The sequence below is a fragment of the Semicossyphus pulcher genome, unplaced genomic scaffold (genome assembly GCF_022749685.1).
Source record: "Semicossyphus pulcher isolate SPU_LCO1_2020_fin unplaced genomic scaffold, fSemPul1.0.p SCAF_4, whole genome shotgun sequence".
NCBI classification, from domain to species: domain Eukaryota; kingdom Metazoa; phylum Chordata; class Actinopteri; order Labriformes; family Labridae; genus Semicossyphus; species Semicossyphus pulcher.
This window is the reverse complement of record NW_027211715.1, coordinates 22849771-22866643: the sequence shown is the minus strand read 5'-3', so window position 1 is coordinate 22866643 and position 16873 is coordinate 22849771. Positions and strand designations below refer to the sequence as shown.

General features: G+C 43.3%; 1 protein-coding gene across 1 annotated transcript in view; it reads right to left on the bottom strand.

Moving 5' to 3' along the window:
* The window catches only part of nr5a2 (nuclear receptor subfamily 5, group A, member 2), a 66199-nt gene extending 51577 nt beyond the window's left edge, over positions 1-14622 (bottom strand). Inside the window, exons 1-4 of the mRNA XM_069679410.1 lie at positions 14511-14622; positions 11375-11493; positions 7948-8089; positions 519-1231 (exon numbers count right to left, since the gene is read on the bottom strand). Coding sequence (XP_069535511.1) covers positions 519-1231; positions 7948-8089; positions 11375-11493; positions 14511-14592 — 1056 coding nt within the window. The 5' untranslated portion in view covers positions 14593-14622. The remainder of the gene's footprint in view (positions 1-518; positions 1232-7947; positions 8090-11374; positions 11494-14510) is intronic.
* Between the last annotated feature and the right edge of the window lie 2251 nt (positions 14623-16873).

Below are 16873 nucleotides of genomic sequence, written 5' to 3'. Positions count from 1 at the left end.
ACTGTCAATTACGGATGACAGCGTGGTGAAAGACTTGGCATTGAAGCCAAATGCAGGATAATTTATTAAAGGCTCAAAGAGTAACTGCAAATAGAATTAAAGCTGAGGTTTAACTGTGCTATGCTAAGGTTTGTAAAAATGTTTTCTTCCCCCTCACATTAAGAAATAATCAGGTCGTCATGTACTGACACTTTGGCGTCTTGCAAGATATTTCTCGTATGTTTCTTCCTGTCTAAACATACGTACGGTCAAACTGTCTGTGTGGATGGGTTAGTTAAGGCTTCGCAAACATGGTATACAACATAATATTTTAGTTTTGGTTTAACACGACACTCAAGCCACCTTCTCCTGCGTTTTTTGCCCCATCAGTCACCTGCTACCGCCACAGCAAGTTGACTTTCTTAGTCTTTCGATAACCAGGAGCAGTTTCTCCGGGCGTCTAATATGGATGTAGAAGGGGCCAAGAGCTGCGGCAAAGTGCCTTGCGAATAAGAACGGGCTATTTAATGCAAACCTACCTTGAGTTCCCGGAAGAAGATGCTGCTGCGTGCCCACTCCACGATGGAGAAGAGCGTCTGGTCCGCCATCTTGCACATGAGGCCGAAGGTGTTGAGCTTCTCGTGTTTGCCCCGGCTGGCCTGCTCCTGCTGCAGGTACGCCAGGATCTTGGCCTGAACCTGCGGCTCGTCTGGCTCACACTTAAGCAGCTCTACGATCAGGTGAGGGAAGCTGGGCGGTGAGCCTGACTGGTACGCGTCGACGTAAGCGTAGCCCATGATGGACTCTGGCGAGCTGGTGTACGGGTCGGGGTACTCGGACTTGATGGTGCGCGTACCCTGGAAGTGTCCGTAGGCCGCCTGGTAGCCCTGCAGGCTGCCGGCATGTGGCGGCATTGCCATGCTGACCGGGGATGTGACAAAGGGGCTGCGGTCGTAGTCTGTGGGGGGCAGGGCGGTGGGGTGATGATGGTGGTGGTGGTGATGATGGTGACTGGTGTGGTGGCCGGCATGGTGGCTCAGTGGGAGGCCCTTGGAGGCAGCCGAGTGGATGTTCTGGATGGCTGAGGAGATGGTGAGGTCGGTGGGCACGGCTTGCATCACCTGAGTCATGGCCTCGATCTTCAGGCCATTGGCTCGGATCAGCGCCTTCTTCTGCTGCTTCAGGGCCCGGTCACGTTTGTACATCGGGCCAAACTTGTTGCGACCGCCGCGCATGCGGTCTGCACGCACAGCTGGAAGACAGACAGACACAAGAGGGAAAAGGAGACAAGAAAGGAAGAGGACAGCGTTAGCTCTTGTATAAGGGTTTTTTAATCTCCAAATTCACCAGGTACACAAACGAAAAGCTCCACGACCTGATAAAGAAAAGGAAAGTTTGTTACTATTTGCTGGACAAAAAGCTATGAACACTTTTATGTCCTCTGTATTTTAGTGACTGTTAGTTTAGTCCATGTATGTACAGGGAAATAAGCGCTGTGTTTTGGAGCTTGTATGTAGGGCAAAGGTATTCCTGTGGTGATTACACTTGACATCTACCTGTTGACTCCTAAACCCCACAGGTCTAACAGATAGTGTCGTTACTCATTGACCAGAGCCGCAAACTTCTATGAACCGTGCTGCTGAATGATCATTGTACAGCTGGCTATCTCCGTCTACCACTCAGGAAGCACACAGCTCAAATGCTAGATATTGGTATAGACTCTTTCCCTATTTATCATTTCATTAATGCTAGTTTACTAAGATTTAACAGTCAAAATGTTGCTGTCAATTAGCAGAAGCGTCTTTCTTTACAAAAAAGCCTGACAATAACATTTCTTTTCTTTCAGATGGACTAAACATACCCATAATGCCCCCTGCCTCCCCCCCTTCTGTGCTGGATCCCGTGGTGAGGATCACAACGAGTCTGTGCCGTGGGTATTTCTAATGAACGAGCCGGGCACAAAGCGGACAGCTACGAGGACCGTGTGTGATCTGGCCGGCTGCTGCCATGGGGAAGCTGCTCCGTGTCTCCCAGTCGGGGGCCGCTGGTGTTAATTATTCATACTTAATTACCTCTTACTCCGACTGCACTCACAGAGCCCAGCGTGCAACCAGCTAGTGGACGTCTGGGAGACCACGCAACAGTAACACACTCACTTATAGCGATGTAGAAGAGGGTCTTCTTTCCCGCTTTAGAAGAAACCCAAATATTTAAGCGTATATGCAGATAAATGCATTTTACATCATCACGAGTCAGCCTGGGTCCAATCGGGCTCGTGATGTCCTGACAGATGAGTGAAAGAACAGAAGAAGAGGGGGTGTAGACGGGGCAGGATGGGGGGTCGGAATTTGGGGTTGAGGAGGCGCACACACACACACACACACACAAAAACACACACACTCAGACCTGCCTTGGGAGTGATTTTAATGACCTCCGTCACAAAAATGTCTGTCACTGATGTGAGGGAGAGGAGCCAAGAGCGGAGGCACACAGACACACACACATTTTTTTTTGCACACTGACACCCACGCACTGAAAAAAACAACACTCTGGCGGACATTGAAAGCATCACACACAGGTCCAGGTCACAGAGAGAGACGGTATCAAGCCAGACGCTCCGCCACCTGAGAGACCTCCCCCCAATCGTCAAATGGTATGTATTATACACCCACTATTTCCCAACATGCTCGGGGTCAGCTAACGCAGCCACTTACGCAGGCTGTGGGCGGAAAAAGAAGAAATCAGGAGCCGTCAAATGTATCCATTATACATTATTGTCGAGCGACTTTAACTATTAATGATTCCTCCACAACGGCGTAATTAATGAGCTGAGGAACTAATAGTCGGCCCTACTGGGAAAACACAATTAGGCCCTCACTGCCTTCCTGCCTGCCTCGGACCCACATCACATCATGTAAACCAGGATTGAGGGGGTGTAGGTCCCAACACCACCACGCACACACACACAGATTCTTTCTAATTAAACAAGGTGATTTGCATGCATGTAACACAGATTAATATAGAAGGGGGAGGGGGCGGGAGGAGCACAGTGCATGTGTTTGACTTAGGAGGAGAGATGCTAATGGGTTAGCTGCTACAGCATTGTCAAACATATCATATGACCCTGCAACTTTAGAGGGCTAAATGACGTTAAAAACACTTGATGTGAATTTTTTTTTTTAATAGTTACGTTTACGGCCTCTAAGGTCATAATTTGTAAATATTTTCCTGCCAAAAATGTTTTATATGCTATAAAAATACAGTGGTAATTGAATTTCCCGTCATAAAAGCGTGCAGAGTGTCAGCTACAAACTTAAACTCCCTGGTAGGCCTCTGCGCGGTGCCAACAAAGTGACGTGTTTAATGTTTGTGGTTTGTGGCACAAGCAGCACAGACTGAATAGTTAGCACGACAGCGACAGCCGTCACTACGGACAAGCAAGGAAGGCAGCCAACATGCAAACGTCAGCAACATGCAGACTACAGCGCTGCACAATTAGCTTGATTGGCAGGAGTTGGAGAAAGCGTGGCTATATGAGCACTTAAAAATAGAAAAATAAAGACAGAAGGATACAAGAAAAAAATTAATACACAAAGATGAAAAATCACAAGGGAGAGAAATTCAGTCTGAGAATAAAGTTGGTGTGAACAGGATCTGTGCAGGGGGATATTGTGGGTTAGCAGTGAGGCTTTGGGGCTAAAGCCAGGCTGAAAGGCTAAAAGGCTGACGCTGTCTTCCACTCTGAATTCCCCTGACTTACTGTCTGAGAACACGTCTACACAAAAACACACTCGGGCACACACACACACATCCATAAATCTACAAACTGACCCAACCTAAACCTCTTTCCCCAAAAGTATCCAGAGCCCCGTGTACACGACATCTCAAACATACAAGCACACACACAAGCATCCTTTACACACACAATTCTTCTGCACACACCGCACACACAGGCCTCAGAGCTTATACCCTCTGATTTATGGTTGTTTAATATACAGGAATATTAAGCGTGCGTAGGTGAGGATCCCTGTCGCCCGCCAGCATATTAATGGGTCCCGCGGAGGCTTGCTGACACCCTGTTTGTCATGTCGGGGCCCCGGCCCCTGCTCCTAGTGCGCCCTATCCCATGCACACACATGAATACCTATGATACCTATGCATAAGTAATGGGACAGCTCCCCGGCTTCTAGCGCAGGTACTGGGTGGCTGATGGAAGACAAATCAGAGCGAGAAGGATGGAGACGGGGAGGAAATAAAAAGTGGAGGGAGAGGGAGAGAGCAGAGAGGGTGGTACAAACACGCAGGTGCTGCATGGCTCTGTGGAAGTTTTGCATGTAGATTTAGTTTAAAAGAATTAAATAAGCTACTTAAAATCTAATTTCCTGTTTAAATCAAGACAATGCTATTTGGTCAGCTTCAAATTTAGTAGATTATGTAATTTCTGCTTTATTAAAAAGCACACTGAGCAATCAGAGTGTATTCAAACTCCCTGTATCACAGCTACACTGCTCCGCTGTGTCTTTAAGGGGATGCGTAAGTGTAGGAAATATTAGGCAGCTCAGTGAAGCATATGATGCAGGGTAACTTCTAGCAAGCATAAAAAGAAATCACACCAGCGGGAGCTGTTCGGATACGGCACGCTTCATCAGCCTCAGTGAATGACGTGCTAATGGGTCAAACCTAAGTGGGACGTGGCCTTTTTTTCTGTTTCTCAATGAGTCAACGCTGGCAGAGACGCGACAGTGCACACCAGGAGCAGAAGACTTTTAAAAAAGCATAAGGTCGCCGTGCTGTGTCTCTTAACTACATAATGATAGATTTAACCACTTTTAATTACATTTAAATTATATAAACATTAAACATTAAACATAAACATTCATGAGCAATAGCGTTTGAGGTTACAGATCACAGCCATATTCATACTCAGATTAATTTGAATGTTAATGTTTTAGGCTTAAATCTGTGACTCTGCGCCTAATACACTGATCTAGATGTGCTTTTATTTTGAAAATTACAAATAGATTGTTACACTCAGTCAGTTGAAGTCATGTATCCTAAGTCAGCAGCGTTTTCCTTCGGCGTGCAAAGACTATTATTCTGTTATCAGTTACAGATATAACCACTGATCTCTGAGTGTTGTGATGCGGTGACAACACTGTTTATGTCTCTCTGCCATTTCACCTTGTTTCCCTGCCCCCCCCTCCCCCTCCACTTCAAACACACACTTCTTTACTGCTACCACCGTCACAGCAGACTGAAAGCTTTGCGCACCGTCCCAATTGGTTGGCAGAGTGAACGACAAACAGGAAGGACTCTGAACAACACCAGACAGGCAAAAGTAAACATGTTAAAAAACTTCCCTTTAAACTTTCCGTCAAATTTTTTCATCCACATTTGGTTTCCACTTGATATCCTGAATTCACATGTTGCTGCAAGCTGCTGTGTAATGGAATGAAAAGATTGCAATAACAAAGCACATGACCCCAAACCTCCTTTTTCCTCTTTCACCACTGTTGTACACACGTTTCTTTTTTTTTTTGTAGATCAAACGACAGCTTCTCCCTCTCGCCTGTGGCCTTCTGACCACCTTTTTGGGCTTCTCATGAATAAATGTATGTGTTTACCAGGGAGAGCTGTGCGTGTGTGTGTGTGTGTTGTGGGGTGTCAGCTTTTTCTGTACGGGACGTCTTTACCGGTCGTGGCAGGAGTCGCCCACCGCAGCTTCTGGCCCCTGACAGAGTGCTGCAGGGCCCGTCTTGCCCCCGAGCTGAAAGCTACCGCCAGCAAAACAAATCAAACACAGCCCCCCTCCCCACCCGTGTCAGCTGGAAAATGACAGGCCGGGACATTGTGCCCAGCGGCCATTCACAATTAACAGCAATTAATTACAGCGCACATGGCAGGTAGAGGGAGAAGAAGCCTCCGGAAAGATTTTAGTTAGGCTGTCTTTGCTCCACGTTCAGCCTCACAGGGTCGGATTTCTTTAACACATTAACTTTTCTCAATTGTATTTGATCATTTCAGGAGTCGAGGGATTTTTAATTTGGATTAAATTACAAAAGTGTTAATAATTCTGTTTTAATATAAGACTAAAACTGTATGAATAACAACAACTGATCTTATTAAAGGACAGCACAATTTGCAGGATCGTCTAAAGGAAAACACTGAAACGTAACCTGATGGTTAACAAAATAAAAGCTTCCACATCCTCACCTACTGTAAGGCGACCTTCAGGATGCTTTCCTCACTCCAAAATTTCAGAATAAATGTCGCAGCTCGTGTGTGTGCAGTAATAATTGATTTTAAATATTATTTTTGAACATGACGGTTCCTCGCCCTGCCATCCTGTCACTTCTGGGCAGCCGTGTTTGAACAAGCTCCTGAGCCACGTTCAAATTAAACAAAGAGGCCTCGAAATGGTCGGCCAAAAGTATCAGCATTACTATTCTCGCCCCGCCGCCAAGTTTAATATTTTATCTATTACTCTGTCTGGCAAGTTTAAGTGCACAGCCGCTACCAGATCCCCCCCACCTCCCCCTGACCCCATCTCAAATACTAATAAGCAATGCTGGACTTCAGCGCTGCGGTAGAAATTAAAGGTTTCACCTCACAAAGCTCGAGGTATACGTTTTCATGAATAGATATTACTGAGATGTTCATTGTTAAATGTTAAATAAATATAATCTCCTTTCATACAGGCAATCATTGTGTCAGAGCAGGTATTAACCTCTTTTTTTTTTAAAGGTGGACATGTCAATTTGGGAGGAAACTATTCACATCTGAATTGATCTTGGAGGAATATTTTCACTCTGCGTTTCCAGAAATGTAAATGTGTTTTGATTAACTGGGTTCACTTTGAATCAATGGGAGAAGACAAGTTCAACTTTGGAAGAAGCAGTTTTTCGCAGCTCCCTGACTTTCAGTTACAGTAATTGCAAACAGGCACGATAATGCTGAAGAATAAATGATGCAGCACGCAGAGTGGAATAAGGCGGCCTGGGTCTGCTCCTACACTCCTGCACATGTCAACGCTCGAGATCATGTTTGAGTGAGCCGCATCTGTGAACCACAGAATAGACAAACTCGTACATAAATAACAGTACTGCATGTGCACTAATAACATATTCTCACAGATATAAGTGAAATATAAATACATTTAAAAGACGTATGGTGAAAGCGAGCCTGGAGGCTGTTTGGTGCATTTGACGGCCTGGACGCCAGCTCATTTCTGACTGTGTTTTTATTTAACTTAACTACATATTTGATGTTGTTTATGTCTACTTTATTTATCTGTCGCAATACTCAGAGAGAAATAGGAAACTTTTCACTCCATCCCATCTATTTGAAAGCTTTGGTTACTATAGTCGTTATGTTATAGATAAAGGTGGTACTTTTAAAAATACCTAATAAGCTAAAAACAACACACAATTCACTGTTACAGAACAAACTGCCAAACTATATATAAAGCCGTTAAAATGAACCTCTTGTAAACATGATGCAACAGTTAAATATTGCTTACAGATGAAAGCATTAGTAAGAATAATCAAACTATTTACGCACATTAAATACTTTGATTTTTGATACTTTGATATCACCACAGGGCATCTACATGTAATGGAGTATTTCTAAGGTGTAACGTTGCATCATTAGAGCAAAGGGTGTGAATACTTCATCCAGTCATAAGTTCAGTACTAATACTGCCATCTTCTCTCTCTGAGAGCCCTTTGGCAACAGCTCCATAGTTGATGGTTAACTGAACATCTGCAGCAGCCGTGTCCTCTTTGTCTATTTGTAAGATTCCCAAACTTTTATCAGCCGCACATCATCTTTCAACATCGCTGTCATACCTCGCAATCACTCTGTGTTAAAGCTGCAGAAACATTCAATTAAAGATGTAAAGCACAAACAAACTTTTCATTTGAAGTCACTCAGCCACAAGACGAGATAGTAAGAAATGTGTTTCCGTACCTTCTAGCTTCATGCCGACGGTGAGGCACTTCTGGAAGCGGCAGTACGGGCAGCGCTTCCTCTGGGTCTTGTCAATCTGGCAGCTCTGGTTCTCTATACATGTGTAGCGCTTGTTGTTCTGGACGGTGCGCTTGAAGAAACCCTACGGAGAGAAACCAATTAAGACGTCAACCCGCTTGACCCCTGCAATGCCACGGTAATTGGCCTATTCACACTGGCAGACAGATGGAGAGGGACTTAATGGACACACACACACAAGGAGACTACAAAGCGGGGCATGAACACACACACCTGTTTTCAGTCTTTCTAAAGAGTTTTTTTTAATAAAGATAATAAAAAATGTTTCCTAACTTTTGATTGAGTCACACAAGAAACACCAGAAGTCATTTTTTTTATCTGCTGCTGCTTCACTGATGAGCTTTCCTTTAAAGGTTATAAAATCTAATTGTTGCCCTTTCAAAATAAAACGACTATTCTCAATATTCTCTGTTCTCGTAAAGACCCCCGAATTTACCAGGAAAGCATCTTTTCAGCTCTCTGCTAAATTATTGAAAAATATGAGCACGGGAGCCCAAAAGATCCAATAAATTATATCCATAATTCACAGTTCCGGGATTACAGAGATTCATACCTGCAACGTGGAATTAATTATAAGCGGCAGCAGGGAAAATCAAACCAGGGGAAGATGGTATTAACGTATTCTAGATCCATAACCTAGGAGGAGAATCCTTAAACCTGCTCTTTAAAAAAATAAAAATAAAAAAGAACGTGCTGCTGTCAATATCTCACCAAACACAAATTTAATTGACAATCTGCATTGCCTGATACGTCCAAAAAGAAAAAAAAATCCTCTGCACTCTGTTTTGGATTATCGACTTGTCAGTGCTAAAAAATCCATGCTTCAGAGAACTTTCTCCCCAATTTTCCATTTAGTGCACAGCGTGTGCTATAAATATCTGAACCAAACTGGAGTCTAGCACACATTAAAGACACAATATCACATCTGGAGATTAAACGGACATCACACAGAAAAGCACTAATTTCAGCAGCAGTGCAAACCAGGAAAAGGAACTCATCGCGTGTTGTACAGGGATTGCTGTCAGACAATTTTATTGCCATTAAAACTAAAATAAATCCTCATTTATCCTAAAAAGTGTCACAAATTTGCATAAAAACTCAAACCAGCACAGTGACCTTAAATTGTATACTGTAAAGCAGCTACAAGCTTTTCATAGAAGCAATTTTCCATCCCAAAACGCTGCAGCCTCTCTGCACAACGAGAGCAACAGGAAACTGATTTTACTTCCCATAATTGCCGGCCAGCGATTCCAAAACCTCACCTAGCTCTGCCCGCATACATGTTTCATAACGTGCTTTAACTGTTTTAAATAAATCATTTAATATGCGTGTATGTGTGACCTTTGACCTTCTTCCTTAATGTCACTATTTTAGGATTATAAGATGATCCGCCGGGGAATCCGTCCGTGTGTTTGTGTGCAGTGAGGACCCGTGAAGCCCGTTCCGGCTTGTTGTTGTTATTCCAACAGGTATGATGTGGTGCCGTGTTTACTCTACTGTATGTGGCCTGCGTGTAGTGTGACCTAACACTGTCGCTGTGTTTGGGTAAAGGGATGTGTGTGTGTGTGTACGTTTGTAGAGTGAGTATGCATGTGTGTTCTGGGCGATGGTGGGATTATTGGGGGGTTTAAAGAATATTTACGTGTGTGTTTCACTCTTCCACTATGTGTGTGTGTGTGTGTGTGTGTGTGTGTGTGTGTATTTCTAAACCTCAAAAAGGCAAACCTATCCAAAACCTAAAAAAAAATGGTATCAAATGATCACCTTTCTCTTGGAGGTTGAAGGAAATGATCAATATTTCCAAAATAAAATACCTTAAAGTTAGAAAATGTGACTCTCTGGCAGCTCCTAACAAAAACTAAGCGGGATTATTTGACTTTAATAGAAAACTAAGAATAAATGAAACTGCTTTTTGTCAGTTTTAACGCAGCTGTGTCCATTACAGTGGAGATAGATTGCTCCGCCTGCCTGATAACGGATATTTAATGCTAATATCAGCCTGTAACGCCAACAAACTGATACATCAGTTCCGCCCTGACAATCGCACTTTCACTGAATAGATTGCATGCATTTTAGAGACAATCAATGATGAGCTCCAGGTGATCAATCCATATTATTCATGTTTCAACAAGGATAATGCAGCGCTTCATAAAAAGACCTCTTCATCTACATCCTGCATGCACACACACAAACACATCAGAGCGTTTGCAGCCAAAGTGGGACGTGTGTTTGTGGTTCGGCTCCTCGGCTGAGGCTCAAAACAGCAGAGATGCCACTGACGGCTCCCTTCAAGTCAGGGCTTTGCATCTCAAGGTCAATAATATGGGATCAAATCTATAACATCTGCTTTGAATAATGACCACATAGGCAAGAAATGTGCACCGCGGCATCAATGCTGCGAGCTGCAATTTTACACTGAATAGTGTTAACACAGAGGCATTTGTCTTAGCTTAATTTTGTGCTGACAGCTTTACAGGGCTAACAGAAAGCTCTGCTTGTGCCTGTTAGCTCGGCGGTGAGCAGAGTGGAAAGAGGCCGAAGGGGACAAATAGGATGTTGATGGAGCTCAAATTAATAACAGCAACTGTTTGCTTTGCAGTGGCCTCATTATTAAGGAGTGTTGCTGCCACACAATGCTGCTGTTCTCTAAATGAGCATGTGATGAGTTTTCAACAAGGAGGATACAGACATGTACAAACACAGACGGTGTTACTGTGTACTTTGCTTCCACACCTCCTGTGTTTGCTGATTGCAATAATTACAAAAAAAAGCCATGCTTTCCCAAGCCGCTGTCCACTTTAGCATCGCCCGACACCCACAGGAAAAGTTTGTCACAACAATATTCGACCCTCGGCCTCTTTAGCTCAGAATTTCCTGCAACTTTAATGATGAGGAACTTAATCTTTAGTGTACTTCTACACTTGTTGCACGTCACTCCGGCAAGGATGTTGGCTAAATGCAAAGCGTGCAAAAATGTGACTGCAAAATAATCATCTCTGCAGATGAACACAGGTAGCTTGTAGAGAAACAGCAGAGCCATTATACTATGTTTGTATTGTATCTAAAAATGCACCATGCATGTATGGCTGCATCTGCAATATTTAAAGTCAATAACGATACTTAAAGCAACATTTAAAAAAAGGGCACTTAGTCCAGCTTTTCTACTGAGTACTGAAAACACAATGGTGATAATAATACAATCAAACCACACTCAATCACTGTAAATCTAATAACAGGAACTTCAAAATAAAAGCACAAATTAGGCAACCACACATAATTGAGACCTAACTACGTAAATGTTAAAACACCACGAGCACACAGCAGACACACTTCTCGTGAGGGCACTAACCTTGCAGCTCTCGCAGGTCAGAAGTCCGTAGTGATAGCCTGAAACCTTGTCTCCGCACACGGGACACATCTCGTCCAAGTCTTCGTCATATGAGTAGTCCATCATTTTTATTTGGGGTGCTGCGGAGGAGACACAGAGAGGAGTCTATTTCAGTGCTGAGCAATCTCTTTTCCAAAAGCCCGCTTTCATCCATCAAGAGGGAACCACGAGGAACCACGCACGCGACGCGACTGGATGTGATTTTTTAAAGTTCTGCCGGACTTGTAGAGGTTTCATTTGAGGAGGGGAAGTCGGCGAAGAGTCGATTTTGGATTGAGTTGAAAGGACGCGACCGTTTATGCCTCCTTGTTGCCGCCTTCTCTTCTACACTCGTTGCAGACAGGAGCCAAAAAGAATTTATTAAAAAAAAAAAAAAAGCGCATGAAAGTGAGGCTCATAAATATGCATGCATCTAAGTCGTGAAATCGCTGGGGGAAATGGAGAGATATTAGAGTTAAGGATTGGAGGAGAAAATGTTACCGCCCACAGACAAATGAAGACACACAGAGAAGCCCTTATCTCTGCAGGCGAGCAGAAAAACATGCAAAGGCTACTTGAACCAACATTATTTCATCCCTCTCGAAAGAATATCTCGCAGTGCTGTAGACCATTTGCTTTAGTTTCTTTTATGTGTGTTTAATGCAAATGGTTCATGCTGAGCGATTTTCTGCATACGCTGGAAAAAATAGTCCTTTTTATATCTCGTTAGCATAATTTGAGTTGATAAGTTCTGTTGTTTCAAAAGCAAATTTTGTCAGTATTAGAATAAGGAGTGAAAAAGACACAGCAGAGCATTTAACTTTACTGTCGTGTTAAAAAAAAATCTATAAAAAATATGCGGAATTTTATAAGATTTTAAGTTTGTTTTTTATAAAGATTTATGGCTCTGTTCTCAGCGATTCAAATATTCTTCCGCTTGCACCCCCTTCGCCTCGCGTATTAGACATACCTGCATTGATAAGAGTGTGTGTGACAGCGCCGAGCAAACAGTCGGGCTGACATTTACAACAGTTACAAAAGCATTTATGGTTCTAATCATAAAAAGCAGCCAGGATCAAACGGGAAAAGCTCGGTGGATGTGGCTGTAAAAAGTGGAAATATTTTGTCAACTCGACGCCTTCCAAGGCCCTCACACATTTCTGCCCTACTTCAGAAGCCGCTCATCTGCTCAATCAGACCTTTTAATTAGACATGATTCCTGGTTTGTTAACGCGTCGCCCTGCTGGGATCCGCGCTGCATATTCCAGCTGAAGCAACAAGTTCCACCGAGCTGCCGTCCCCCCCTCCCCCCCCGCCCTACAGAAGCTCAAAACGAACTCCATTTTCATTTTTTTCTGCTAAAAGAGAGGGTTTGTTGGGCCTGTTCTCATGACGCACGGCAGCTGTACATTTGAACACATTTTAAGAAAGGAAATCAACATGCTTTTAGGTTGCAGTTACGCAATGGATGAGGCCGTGGTAAAAAGATACTCTGATAGGAGATGGTCCCAACGGAAGAAAAATAGTCAGATATCTTTTCCCCTAAAATTCTACAATCTCTTCTCCTCTTTGTAACAAGGATTCACATTTAAAGAAATTACAGCATCACGAGAAGCTGGGTTTATCTGTATTGCAAATTAAATATATATTTTTTTATTTTAAGAAATTGTAAGTTGAGTTTAAGCTGAACCGTCCTGCATCCCTGCCGAAAAAAGGAGGTATGTGAACACAGGTTACTACACAGACACGGGTCATCACAGCCTCTCACCTGCAGGCTCGCGCCTCCGCGGCCACTCGCTCGTGCAATCTCCCAAAGAAAGTTACAAAATGTCTCCGAAACGCAGATGAATCCCAAAAGAAATCGTCCTCCAGGCCGAGCTACCTTGTTTTTAGTCCTGCGTAAAAGCAGATAACGGCTCTCTAACAAGCCACTCCTTGTCTTGTGAGTATAGTCTGTTATCAGCGGCTCATAAAGCACGAGCGGGCTAATTGATTGTCCGTGGATATCGCTGTGAAATGCCAGGAGGGGAATGAGGGCAGACGAGTCAGTGCCTCTTTAAATTGACGGTGTTTCTTGAGCACTTTGCACAAACGGACCGATAAAAAAACGTATACAAGAGAGAATTCAGATAAAATGCCAATCAGATTTTTTTCACAATAAAAGCTGCACATTTTTAAAATCATAACGTCACATATTTAAAGATCTAACTTAATGCTGCCCTAAATGTTTGACATCATTAGTTAGACGTAAAAAACAAATAATAAAAAAAAACTATAAAGTGCAGGCTACATACATGAGCATCATTAGTGTGATAAGTGGTGCCCTTATTAGTGTAACCTTATTTTGAAATTACAGCCAATTTTTAGGCCAAAATGTGATAAATTACATTACAAACAAAAGTGTGTTAAGAACATGAAAAATATAATTTAATTTTTTTTAATAAACACAATTGCAACATTTAAAAAAACAATAAATTATGATTCAGATTTGAATTAAAACGCAAAGTTTACTGGCTCGAGGTCATTCGCTTACTGAAACCTCTACAATGAAGTTTTTCTTTTTCTTTGATTAAAGGCAAAAACTCTGACTCAGCTGCTCTTTACATACAGACAAAATCACTCATCAATCTTGCATGTAAGTTACTACACAGACCTCCTCTCCTCTCCTTCTCTGTCTCGCCGTTTTTACGCACAAGGCGTCCACACGCTTCCAGCATGAGTGACAGCTGGGTATAATTATTGTTTGATCACCGGCCAAACGTGAGGAAAGTGTGTCCATGTTTGATCTGCATCAATTCTTGCTAATTATTCTAACATAGTTAATATTAAGACAAAAATACATGAATACATATCCCTAAACAATGATTCCATAAATCTCAGGACTGACCCTAAAATCTCTGAAGATGGCGATCATTTAATACCAGCCCTTAAACAGTCACCAGTTATCGGCCTGCACTGTACGCAAAAATGCGCTGGATGCAACCGAGTTCAAAAGTTTTTGTGACACTGAGCTACGCACTGAGAGTGCTTTCAGTCCGATTACGCTCCGTAAGTTTACTAAGTGCTGCATGAATCTGCCTTTCAGTCTTTAGAGATGAGAATAAAGCACAGCTCTTACCTTGCATATTCCTTGGCATGTGCCCTTGTTCCCCATACGATCGAGAGAGTCCCAGGGATTCAGTCTCGACTTTGGGCAGCATGTCAGCGCTGCCGGCCTGAGCAGGAGACTCCGCACCGCTCGGCGGGACACCTGGACGGGAGACGCAGACGTTCCCACACACACACCGCAAAATGTCCCGAATGTGTTTTAAGTTCTGTAATTGTTATTTTCTCTCTGTCTCACTCTCTCTCTCCCTCTCTCTCCCTCTGTCGTCCAACTACCGGACCATGCTCTGAATACGCAGCCACATAGCCGGTGCGCGTTTGCTCTGATTTAACTTTTCTTACTTAATTTCTCATAATTGCCTTTGCGCATGAACCCGCAATAATCACGCAGGAAACGGACGAGCGATTCCTTGGATACTTTTCACACAGTTGCGCGCTGAGTTAGAAAATCAGCCTCTTATACTCTTAACGAGAAAACTGCACAGCGTCCGGATTAAATGACGATGGTAATTTTCCTTTTAGCTTTTCCAAAAGTCTTTTTAGCGCGTCACCCATTAAAGCGTGAATGTCAGTGTTACTTTCAGCCTTTAGCAAACGAGTACGCGCCGCCGGGGCCGCCCTCTCCTGTGCGTAAAGTCGGATTCGGTGTGTCGGTCGGACTGTCTGGAGATGTGGAGACCTCTCCTCCTCCTCCTCGCGGCTTTGTTTACTCCGCTCTCTCCAATCCGGGGCGCATGCGGTCGTCTGACATCATCTCTCCCCGGTCCAATCAGGCGAGGAGACCTGGAAACATCGCCTCAAACCCTCCAGTTCCATCTCTCCAAAATCTCAGCTGTTTAATCCCGTTAATGATGGACTTTAAAAGCGGAGGGAGAACAAGGAAATCAAGAGAGGTGATGCAACTGCGTGTGAAAGCAGACTCCCCACGAGCGCACGGAGCGCACAGGCAGCGCGCGAGGTATGTGGATTGGAGCGTGTTGTAACAGGGGCTTGTTGCAGCACATGCATACACTCACACGCACGCGCGAACACACACTTCTTTAATGTAAAGTTATTTTTGATGAAACTCTTCATCTTTACAGAATAAATCTGTTGCATAAAGTTTACTGCAATATTTAGTCATCACCCTAAATCAGTTTTAACTTCGAGTTCTCTGCTTGTACTGTCACCTAGAAACGATCCCCTTGATCATTACAAAGTCACAAGATTTGATCAAATGAGATGTAATGACACCCCTTTCTTTCTTTCTGTCTTTCTTTCAGGGTTTTCCAAATTATAAGGAGCTCGTGCATTCGGCATGAGAGCCATGCAAATTAAAAATAAAAATAAAGGTAAAACGGCCTCTGTTGCATTTGTGGCTTTCGGGTTCGTTTGTAAAACTTTGTGGAAAAGGTGAGCAGCTCCGGCCTCCGGCTTCAAACGGCCTTTATTCTCGGATCAAATCAGCCCCCTTACGCAGTAAATTATACCTCTGCTTCTGAATTATTATCAGTAATTGGCTGAGCAGGGATCAATTAGAGACCTGACGTCAGGCTCAGGCTATTTAGCCCGTTTCAAATTAAATACACAAAGAAAAAAATAATTATGTGTCTACGTCCCCATGAAGAGCCATCCTCCACGCGCTTGCACGCGCAAAGATACACGCGCTTATTTTAGCAGATGCGTGTTGTGCCGGGCGGCACAGACACACCTGAAGGGTCGCAGAGGGCGCGTTGCACATACGCACACACTCACACACACATGTGCACACACGGTAGCGTCCAGTAGTTGAAAAAGCCCAATTTAATATCAGCAGGGATCACACATTTTTAACGCTTAATATGGATAGAATAATGATTCCTACGCACGGGAACCGAACCCTGCTGACCCTAAAGTGACCTTTTCCACTTATTTTGTGTTCGTATCACTTTATTTAATTTATTCCTAAGAGGACCATGTGTTTTTATTTTTAACATTTCGTTTTTACGTAAGTGCAAGTTTCGAAATTTATATATATAATTTTTAAAACAGTTCATTTTGAATACTTAGCGCAATCTGCCCAAAATAACCCGCACAGTCTTTTTCAATCTTAGACCTTTATTGAAAGGCAGAACAAATACAGACAAATTATTAAGTGTAAAACTTAATCTAAACACAGATACAGCCTGACCTGTTGCATTTCAGTTCAGCAGCATAATTGCGTTTTATAACATATTTAAATGCTGTACTCGTGCGCACTGTCAATAGAAATGAGTCTTTCAGTTAACACGTGCTTTGTGCTGCAAATACAGCATCCTCAACTGCAGCTGGTTTAAAAAGCGACACACAGTAAGGATTCATATGCATCGACCTCATCAGGTTTCTGTGTAAACTCCTGATTCTTTTGTCATAGTTTTT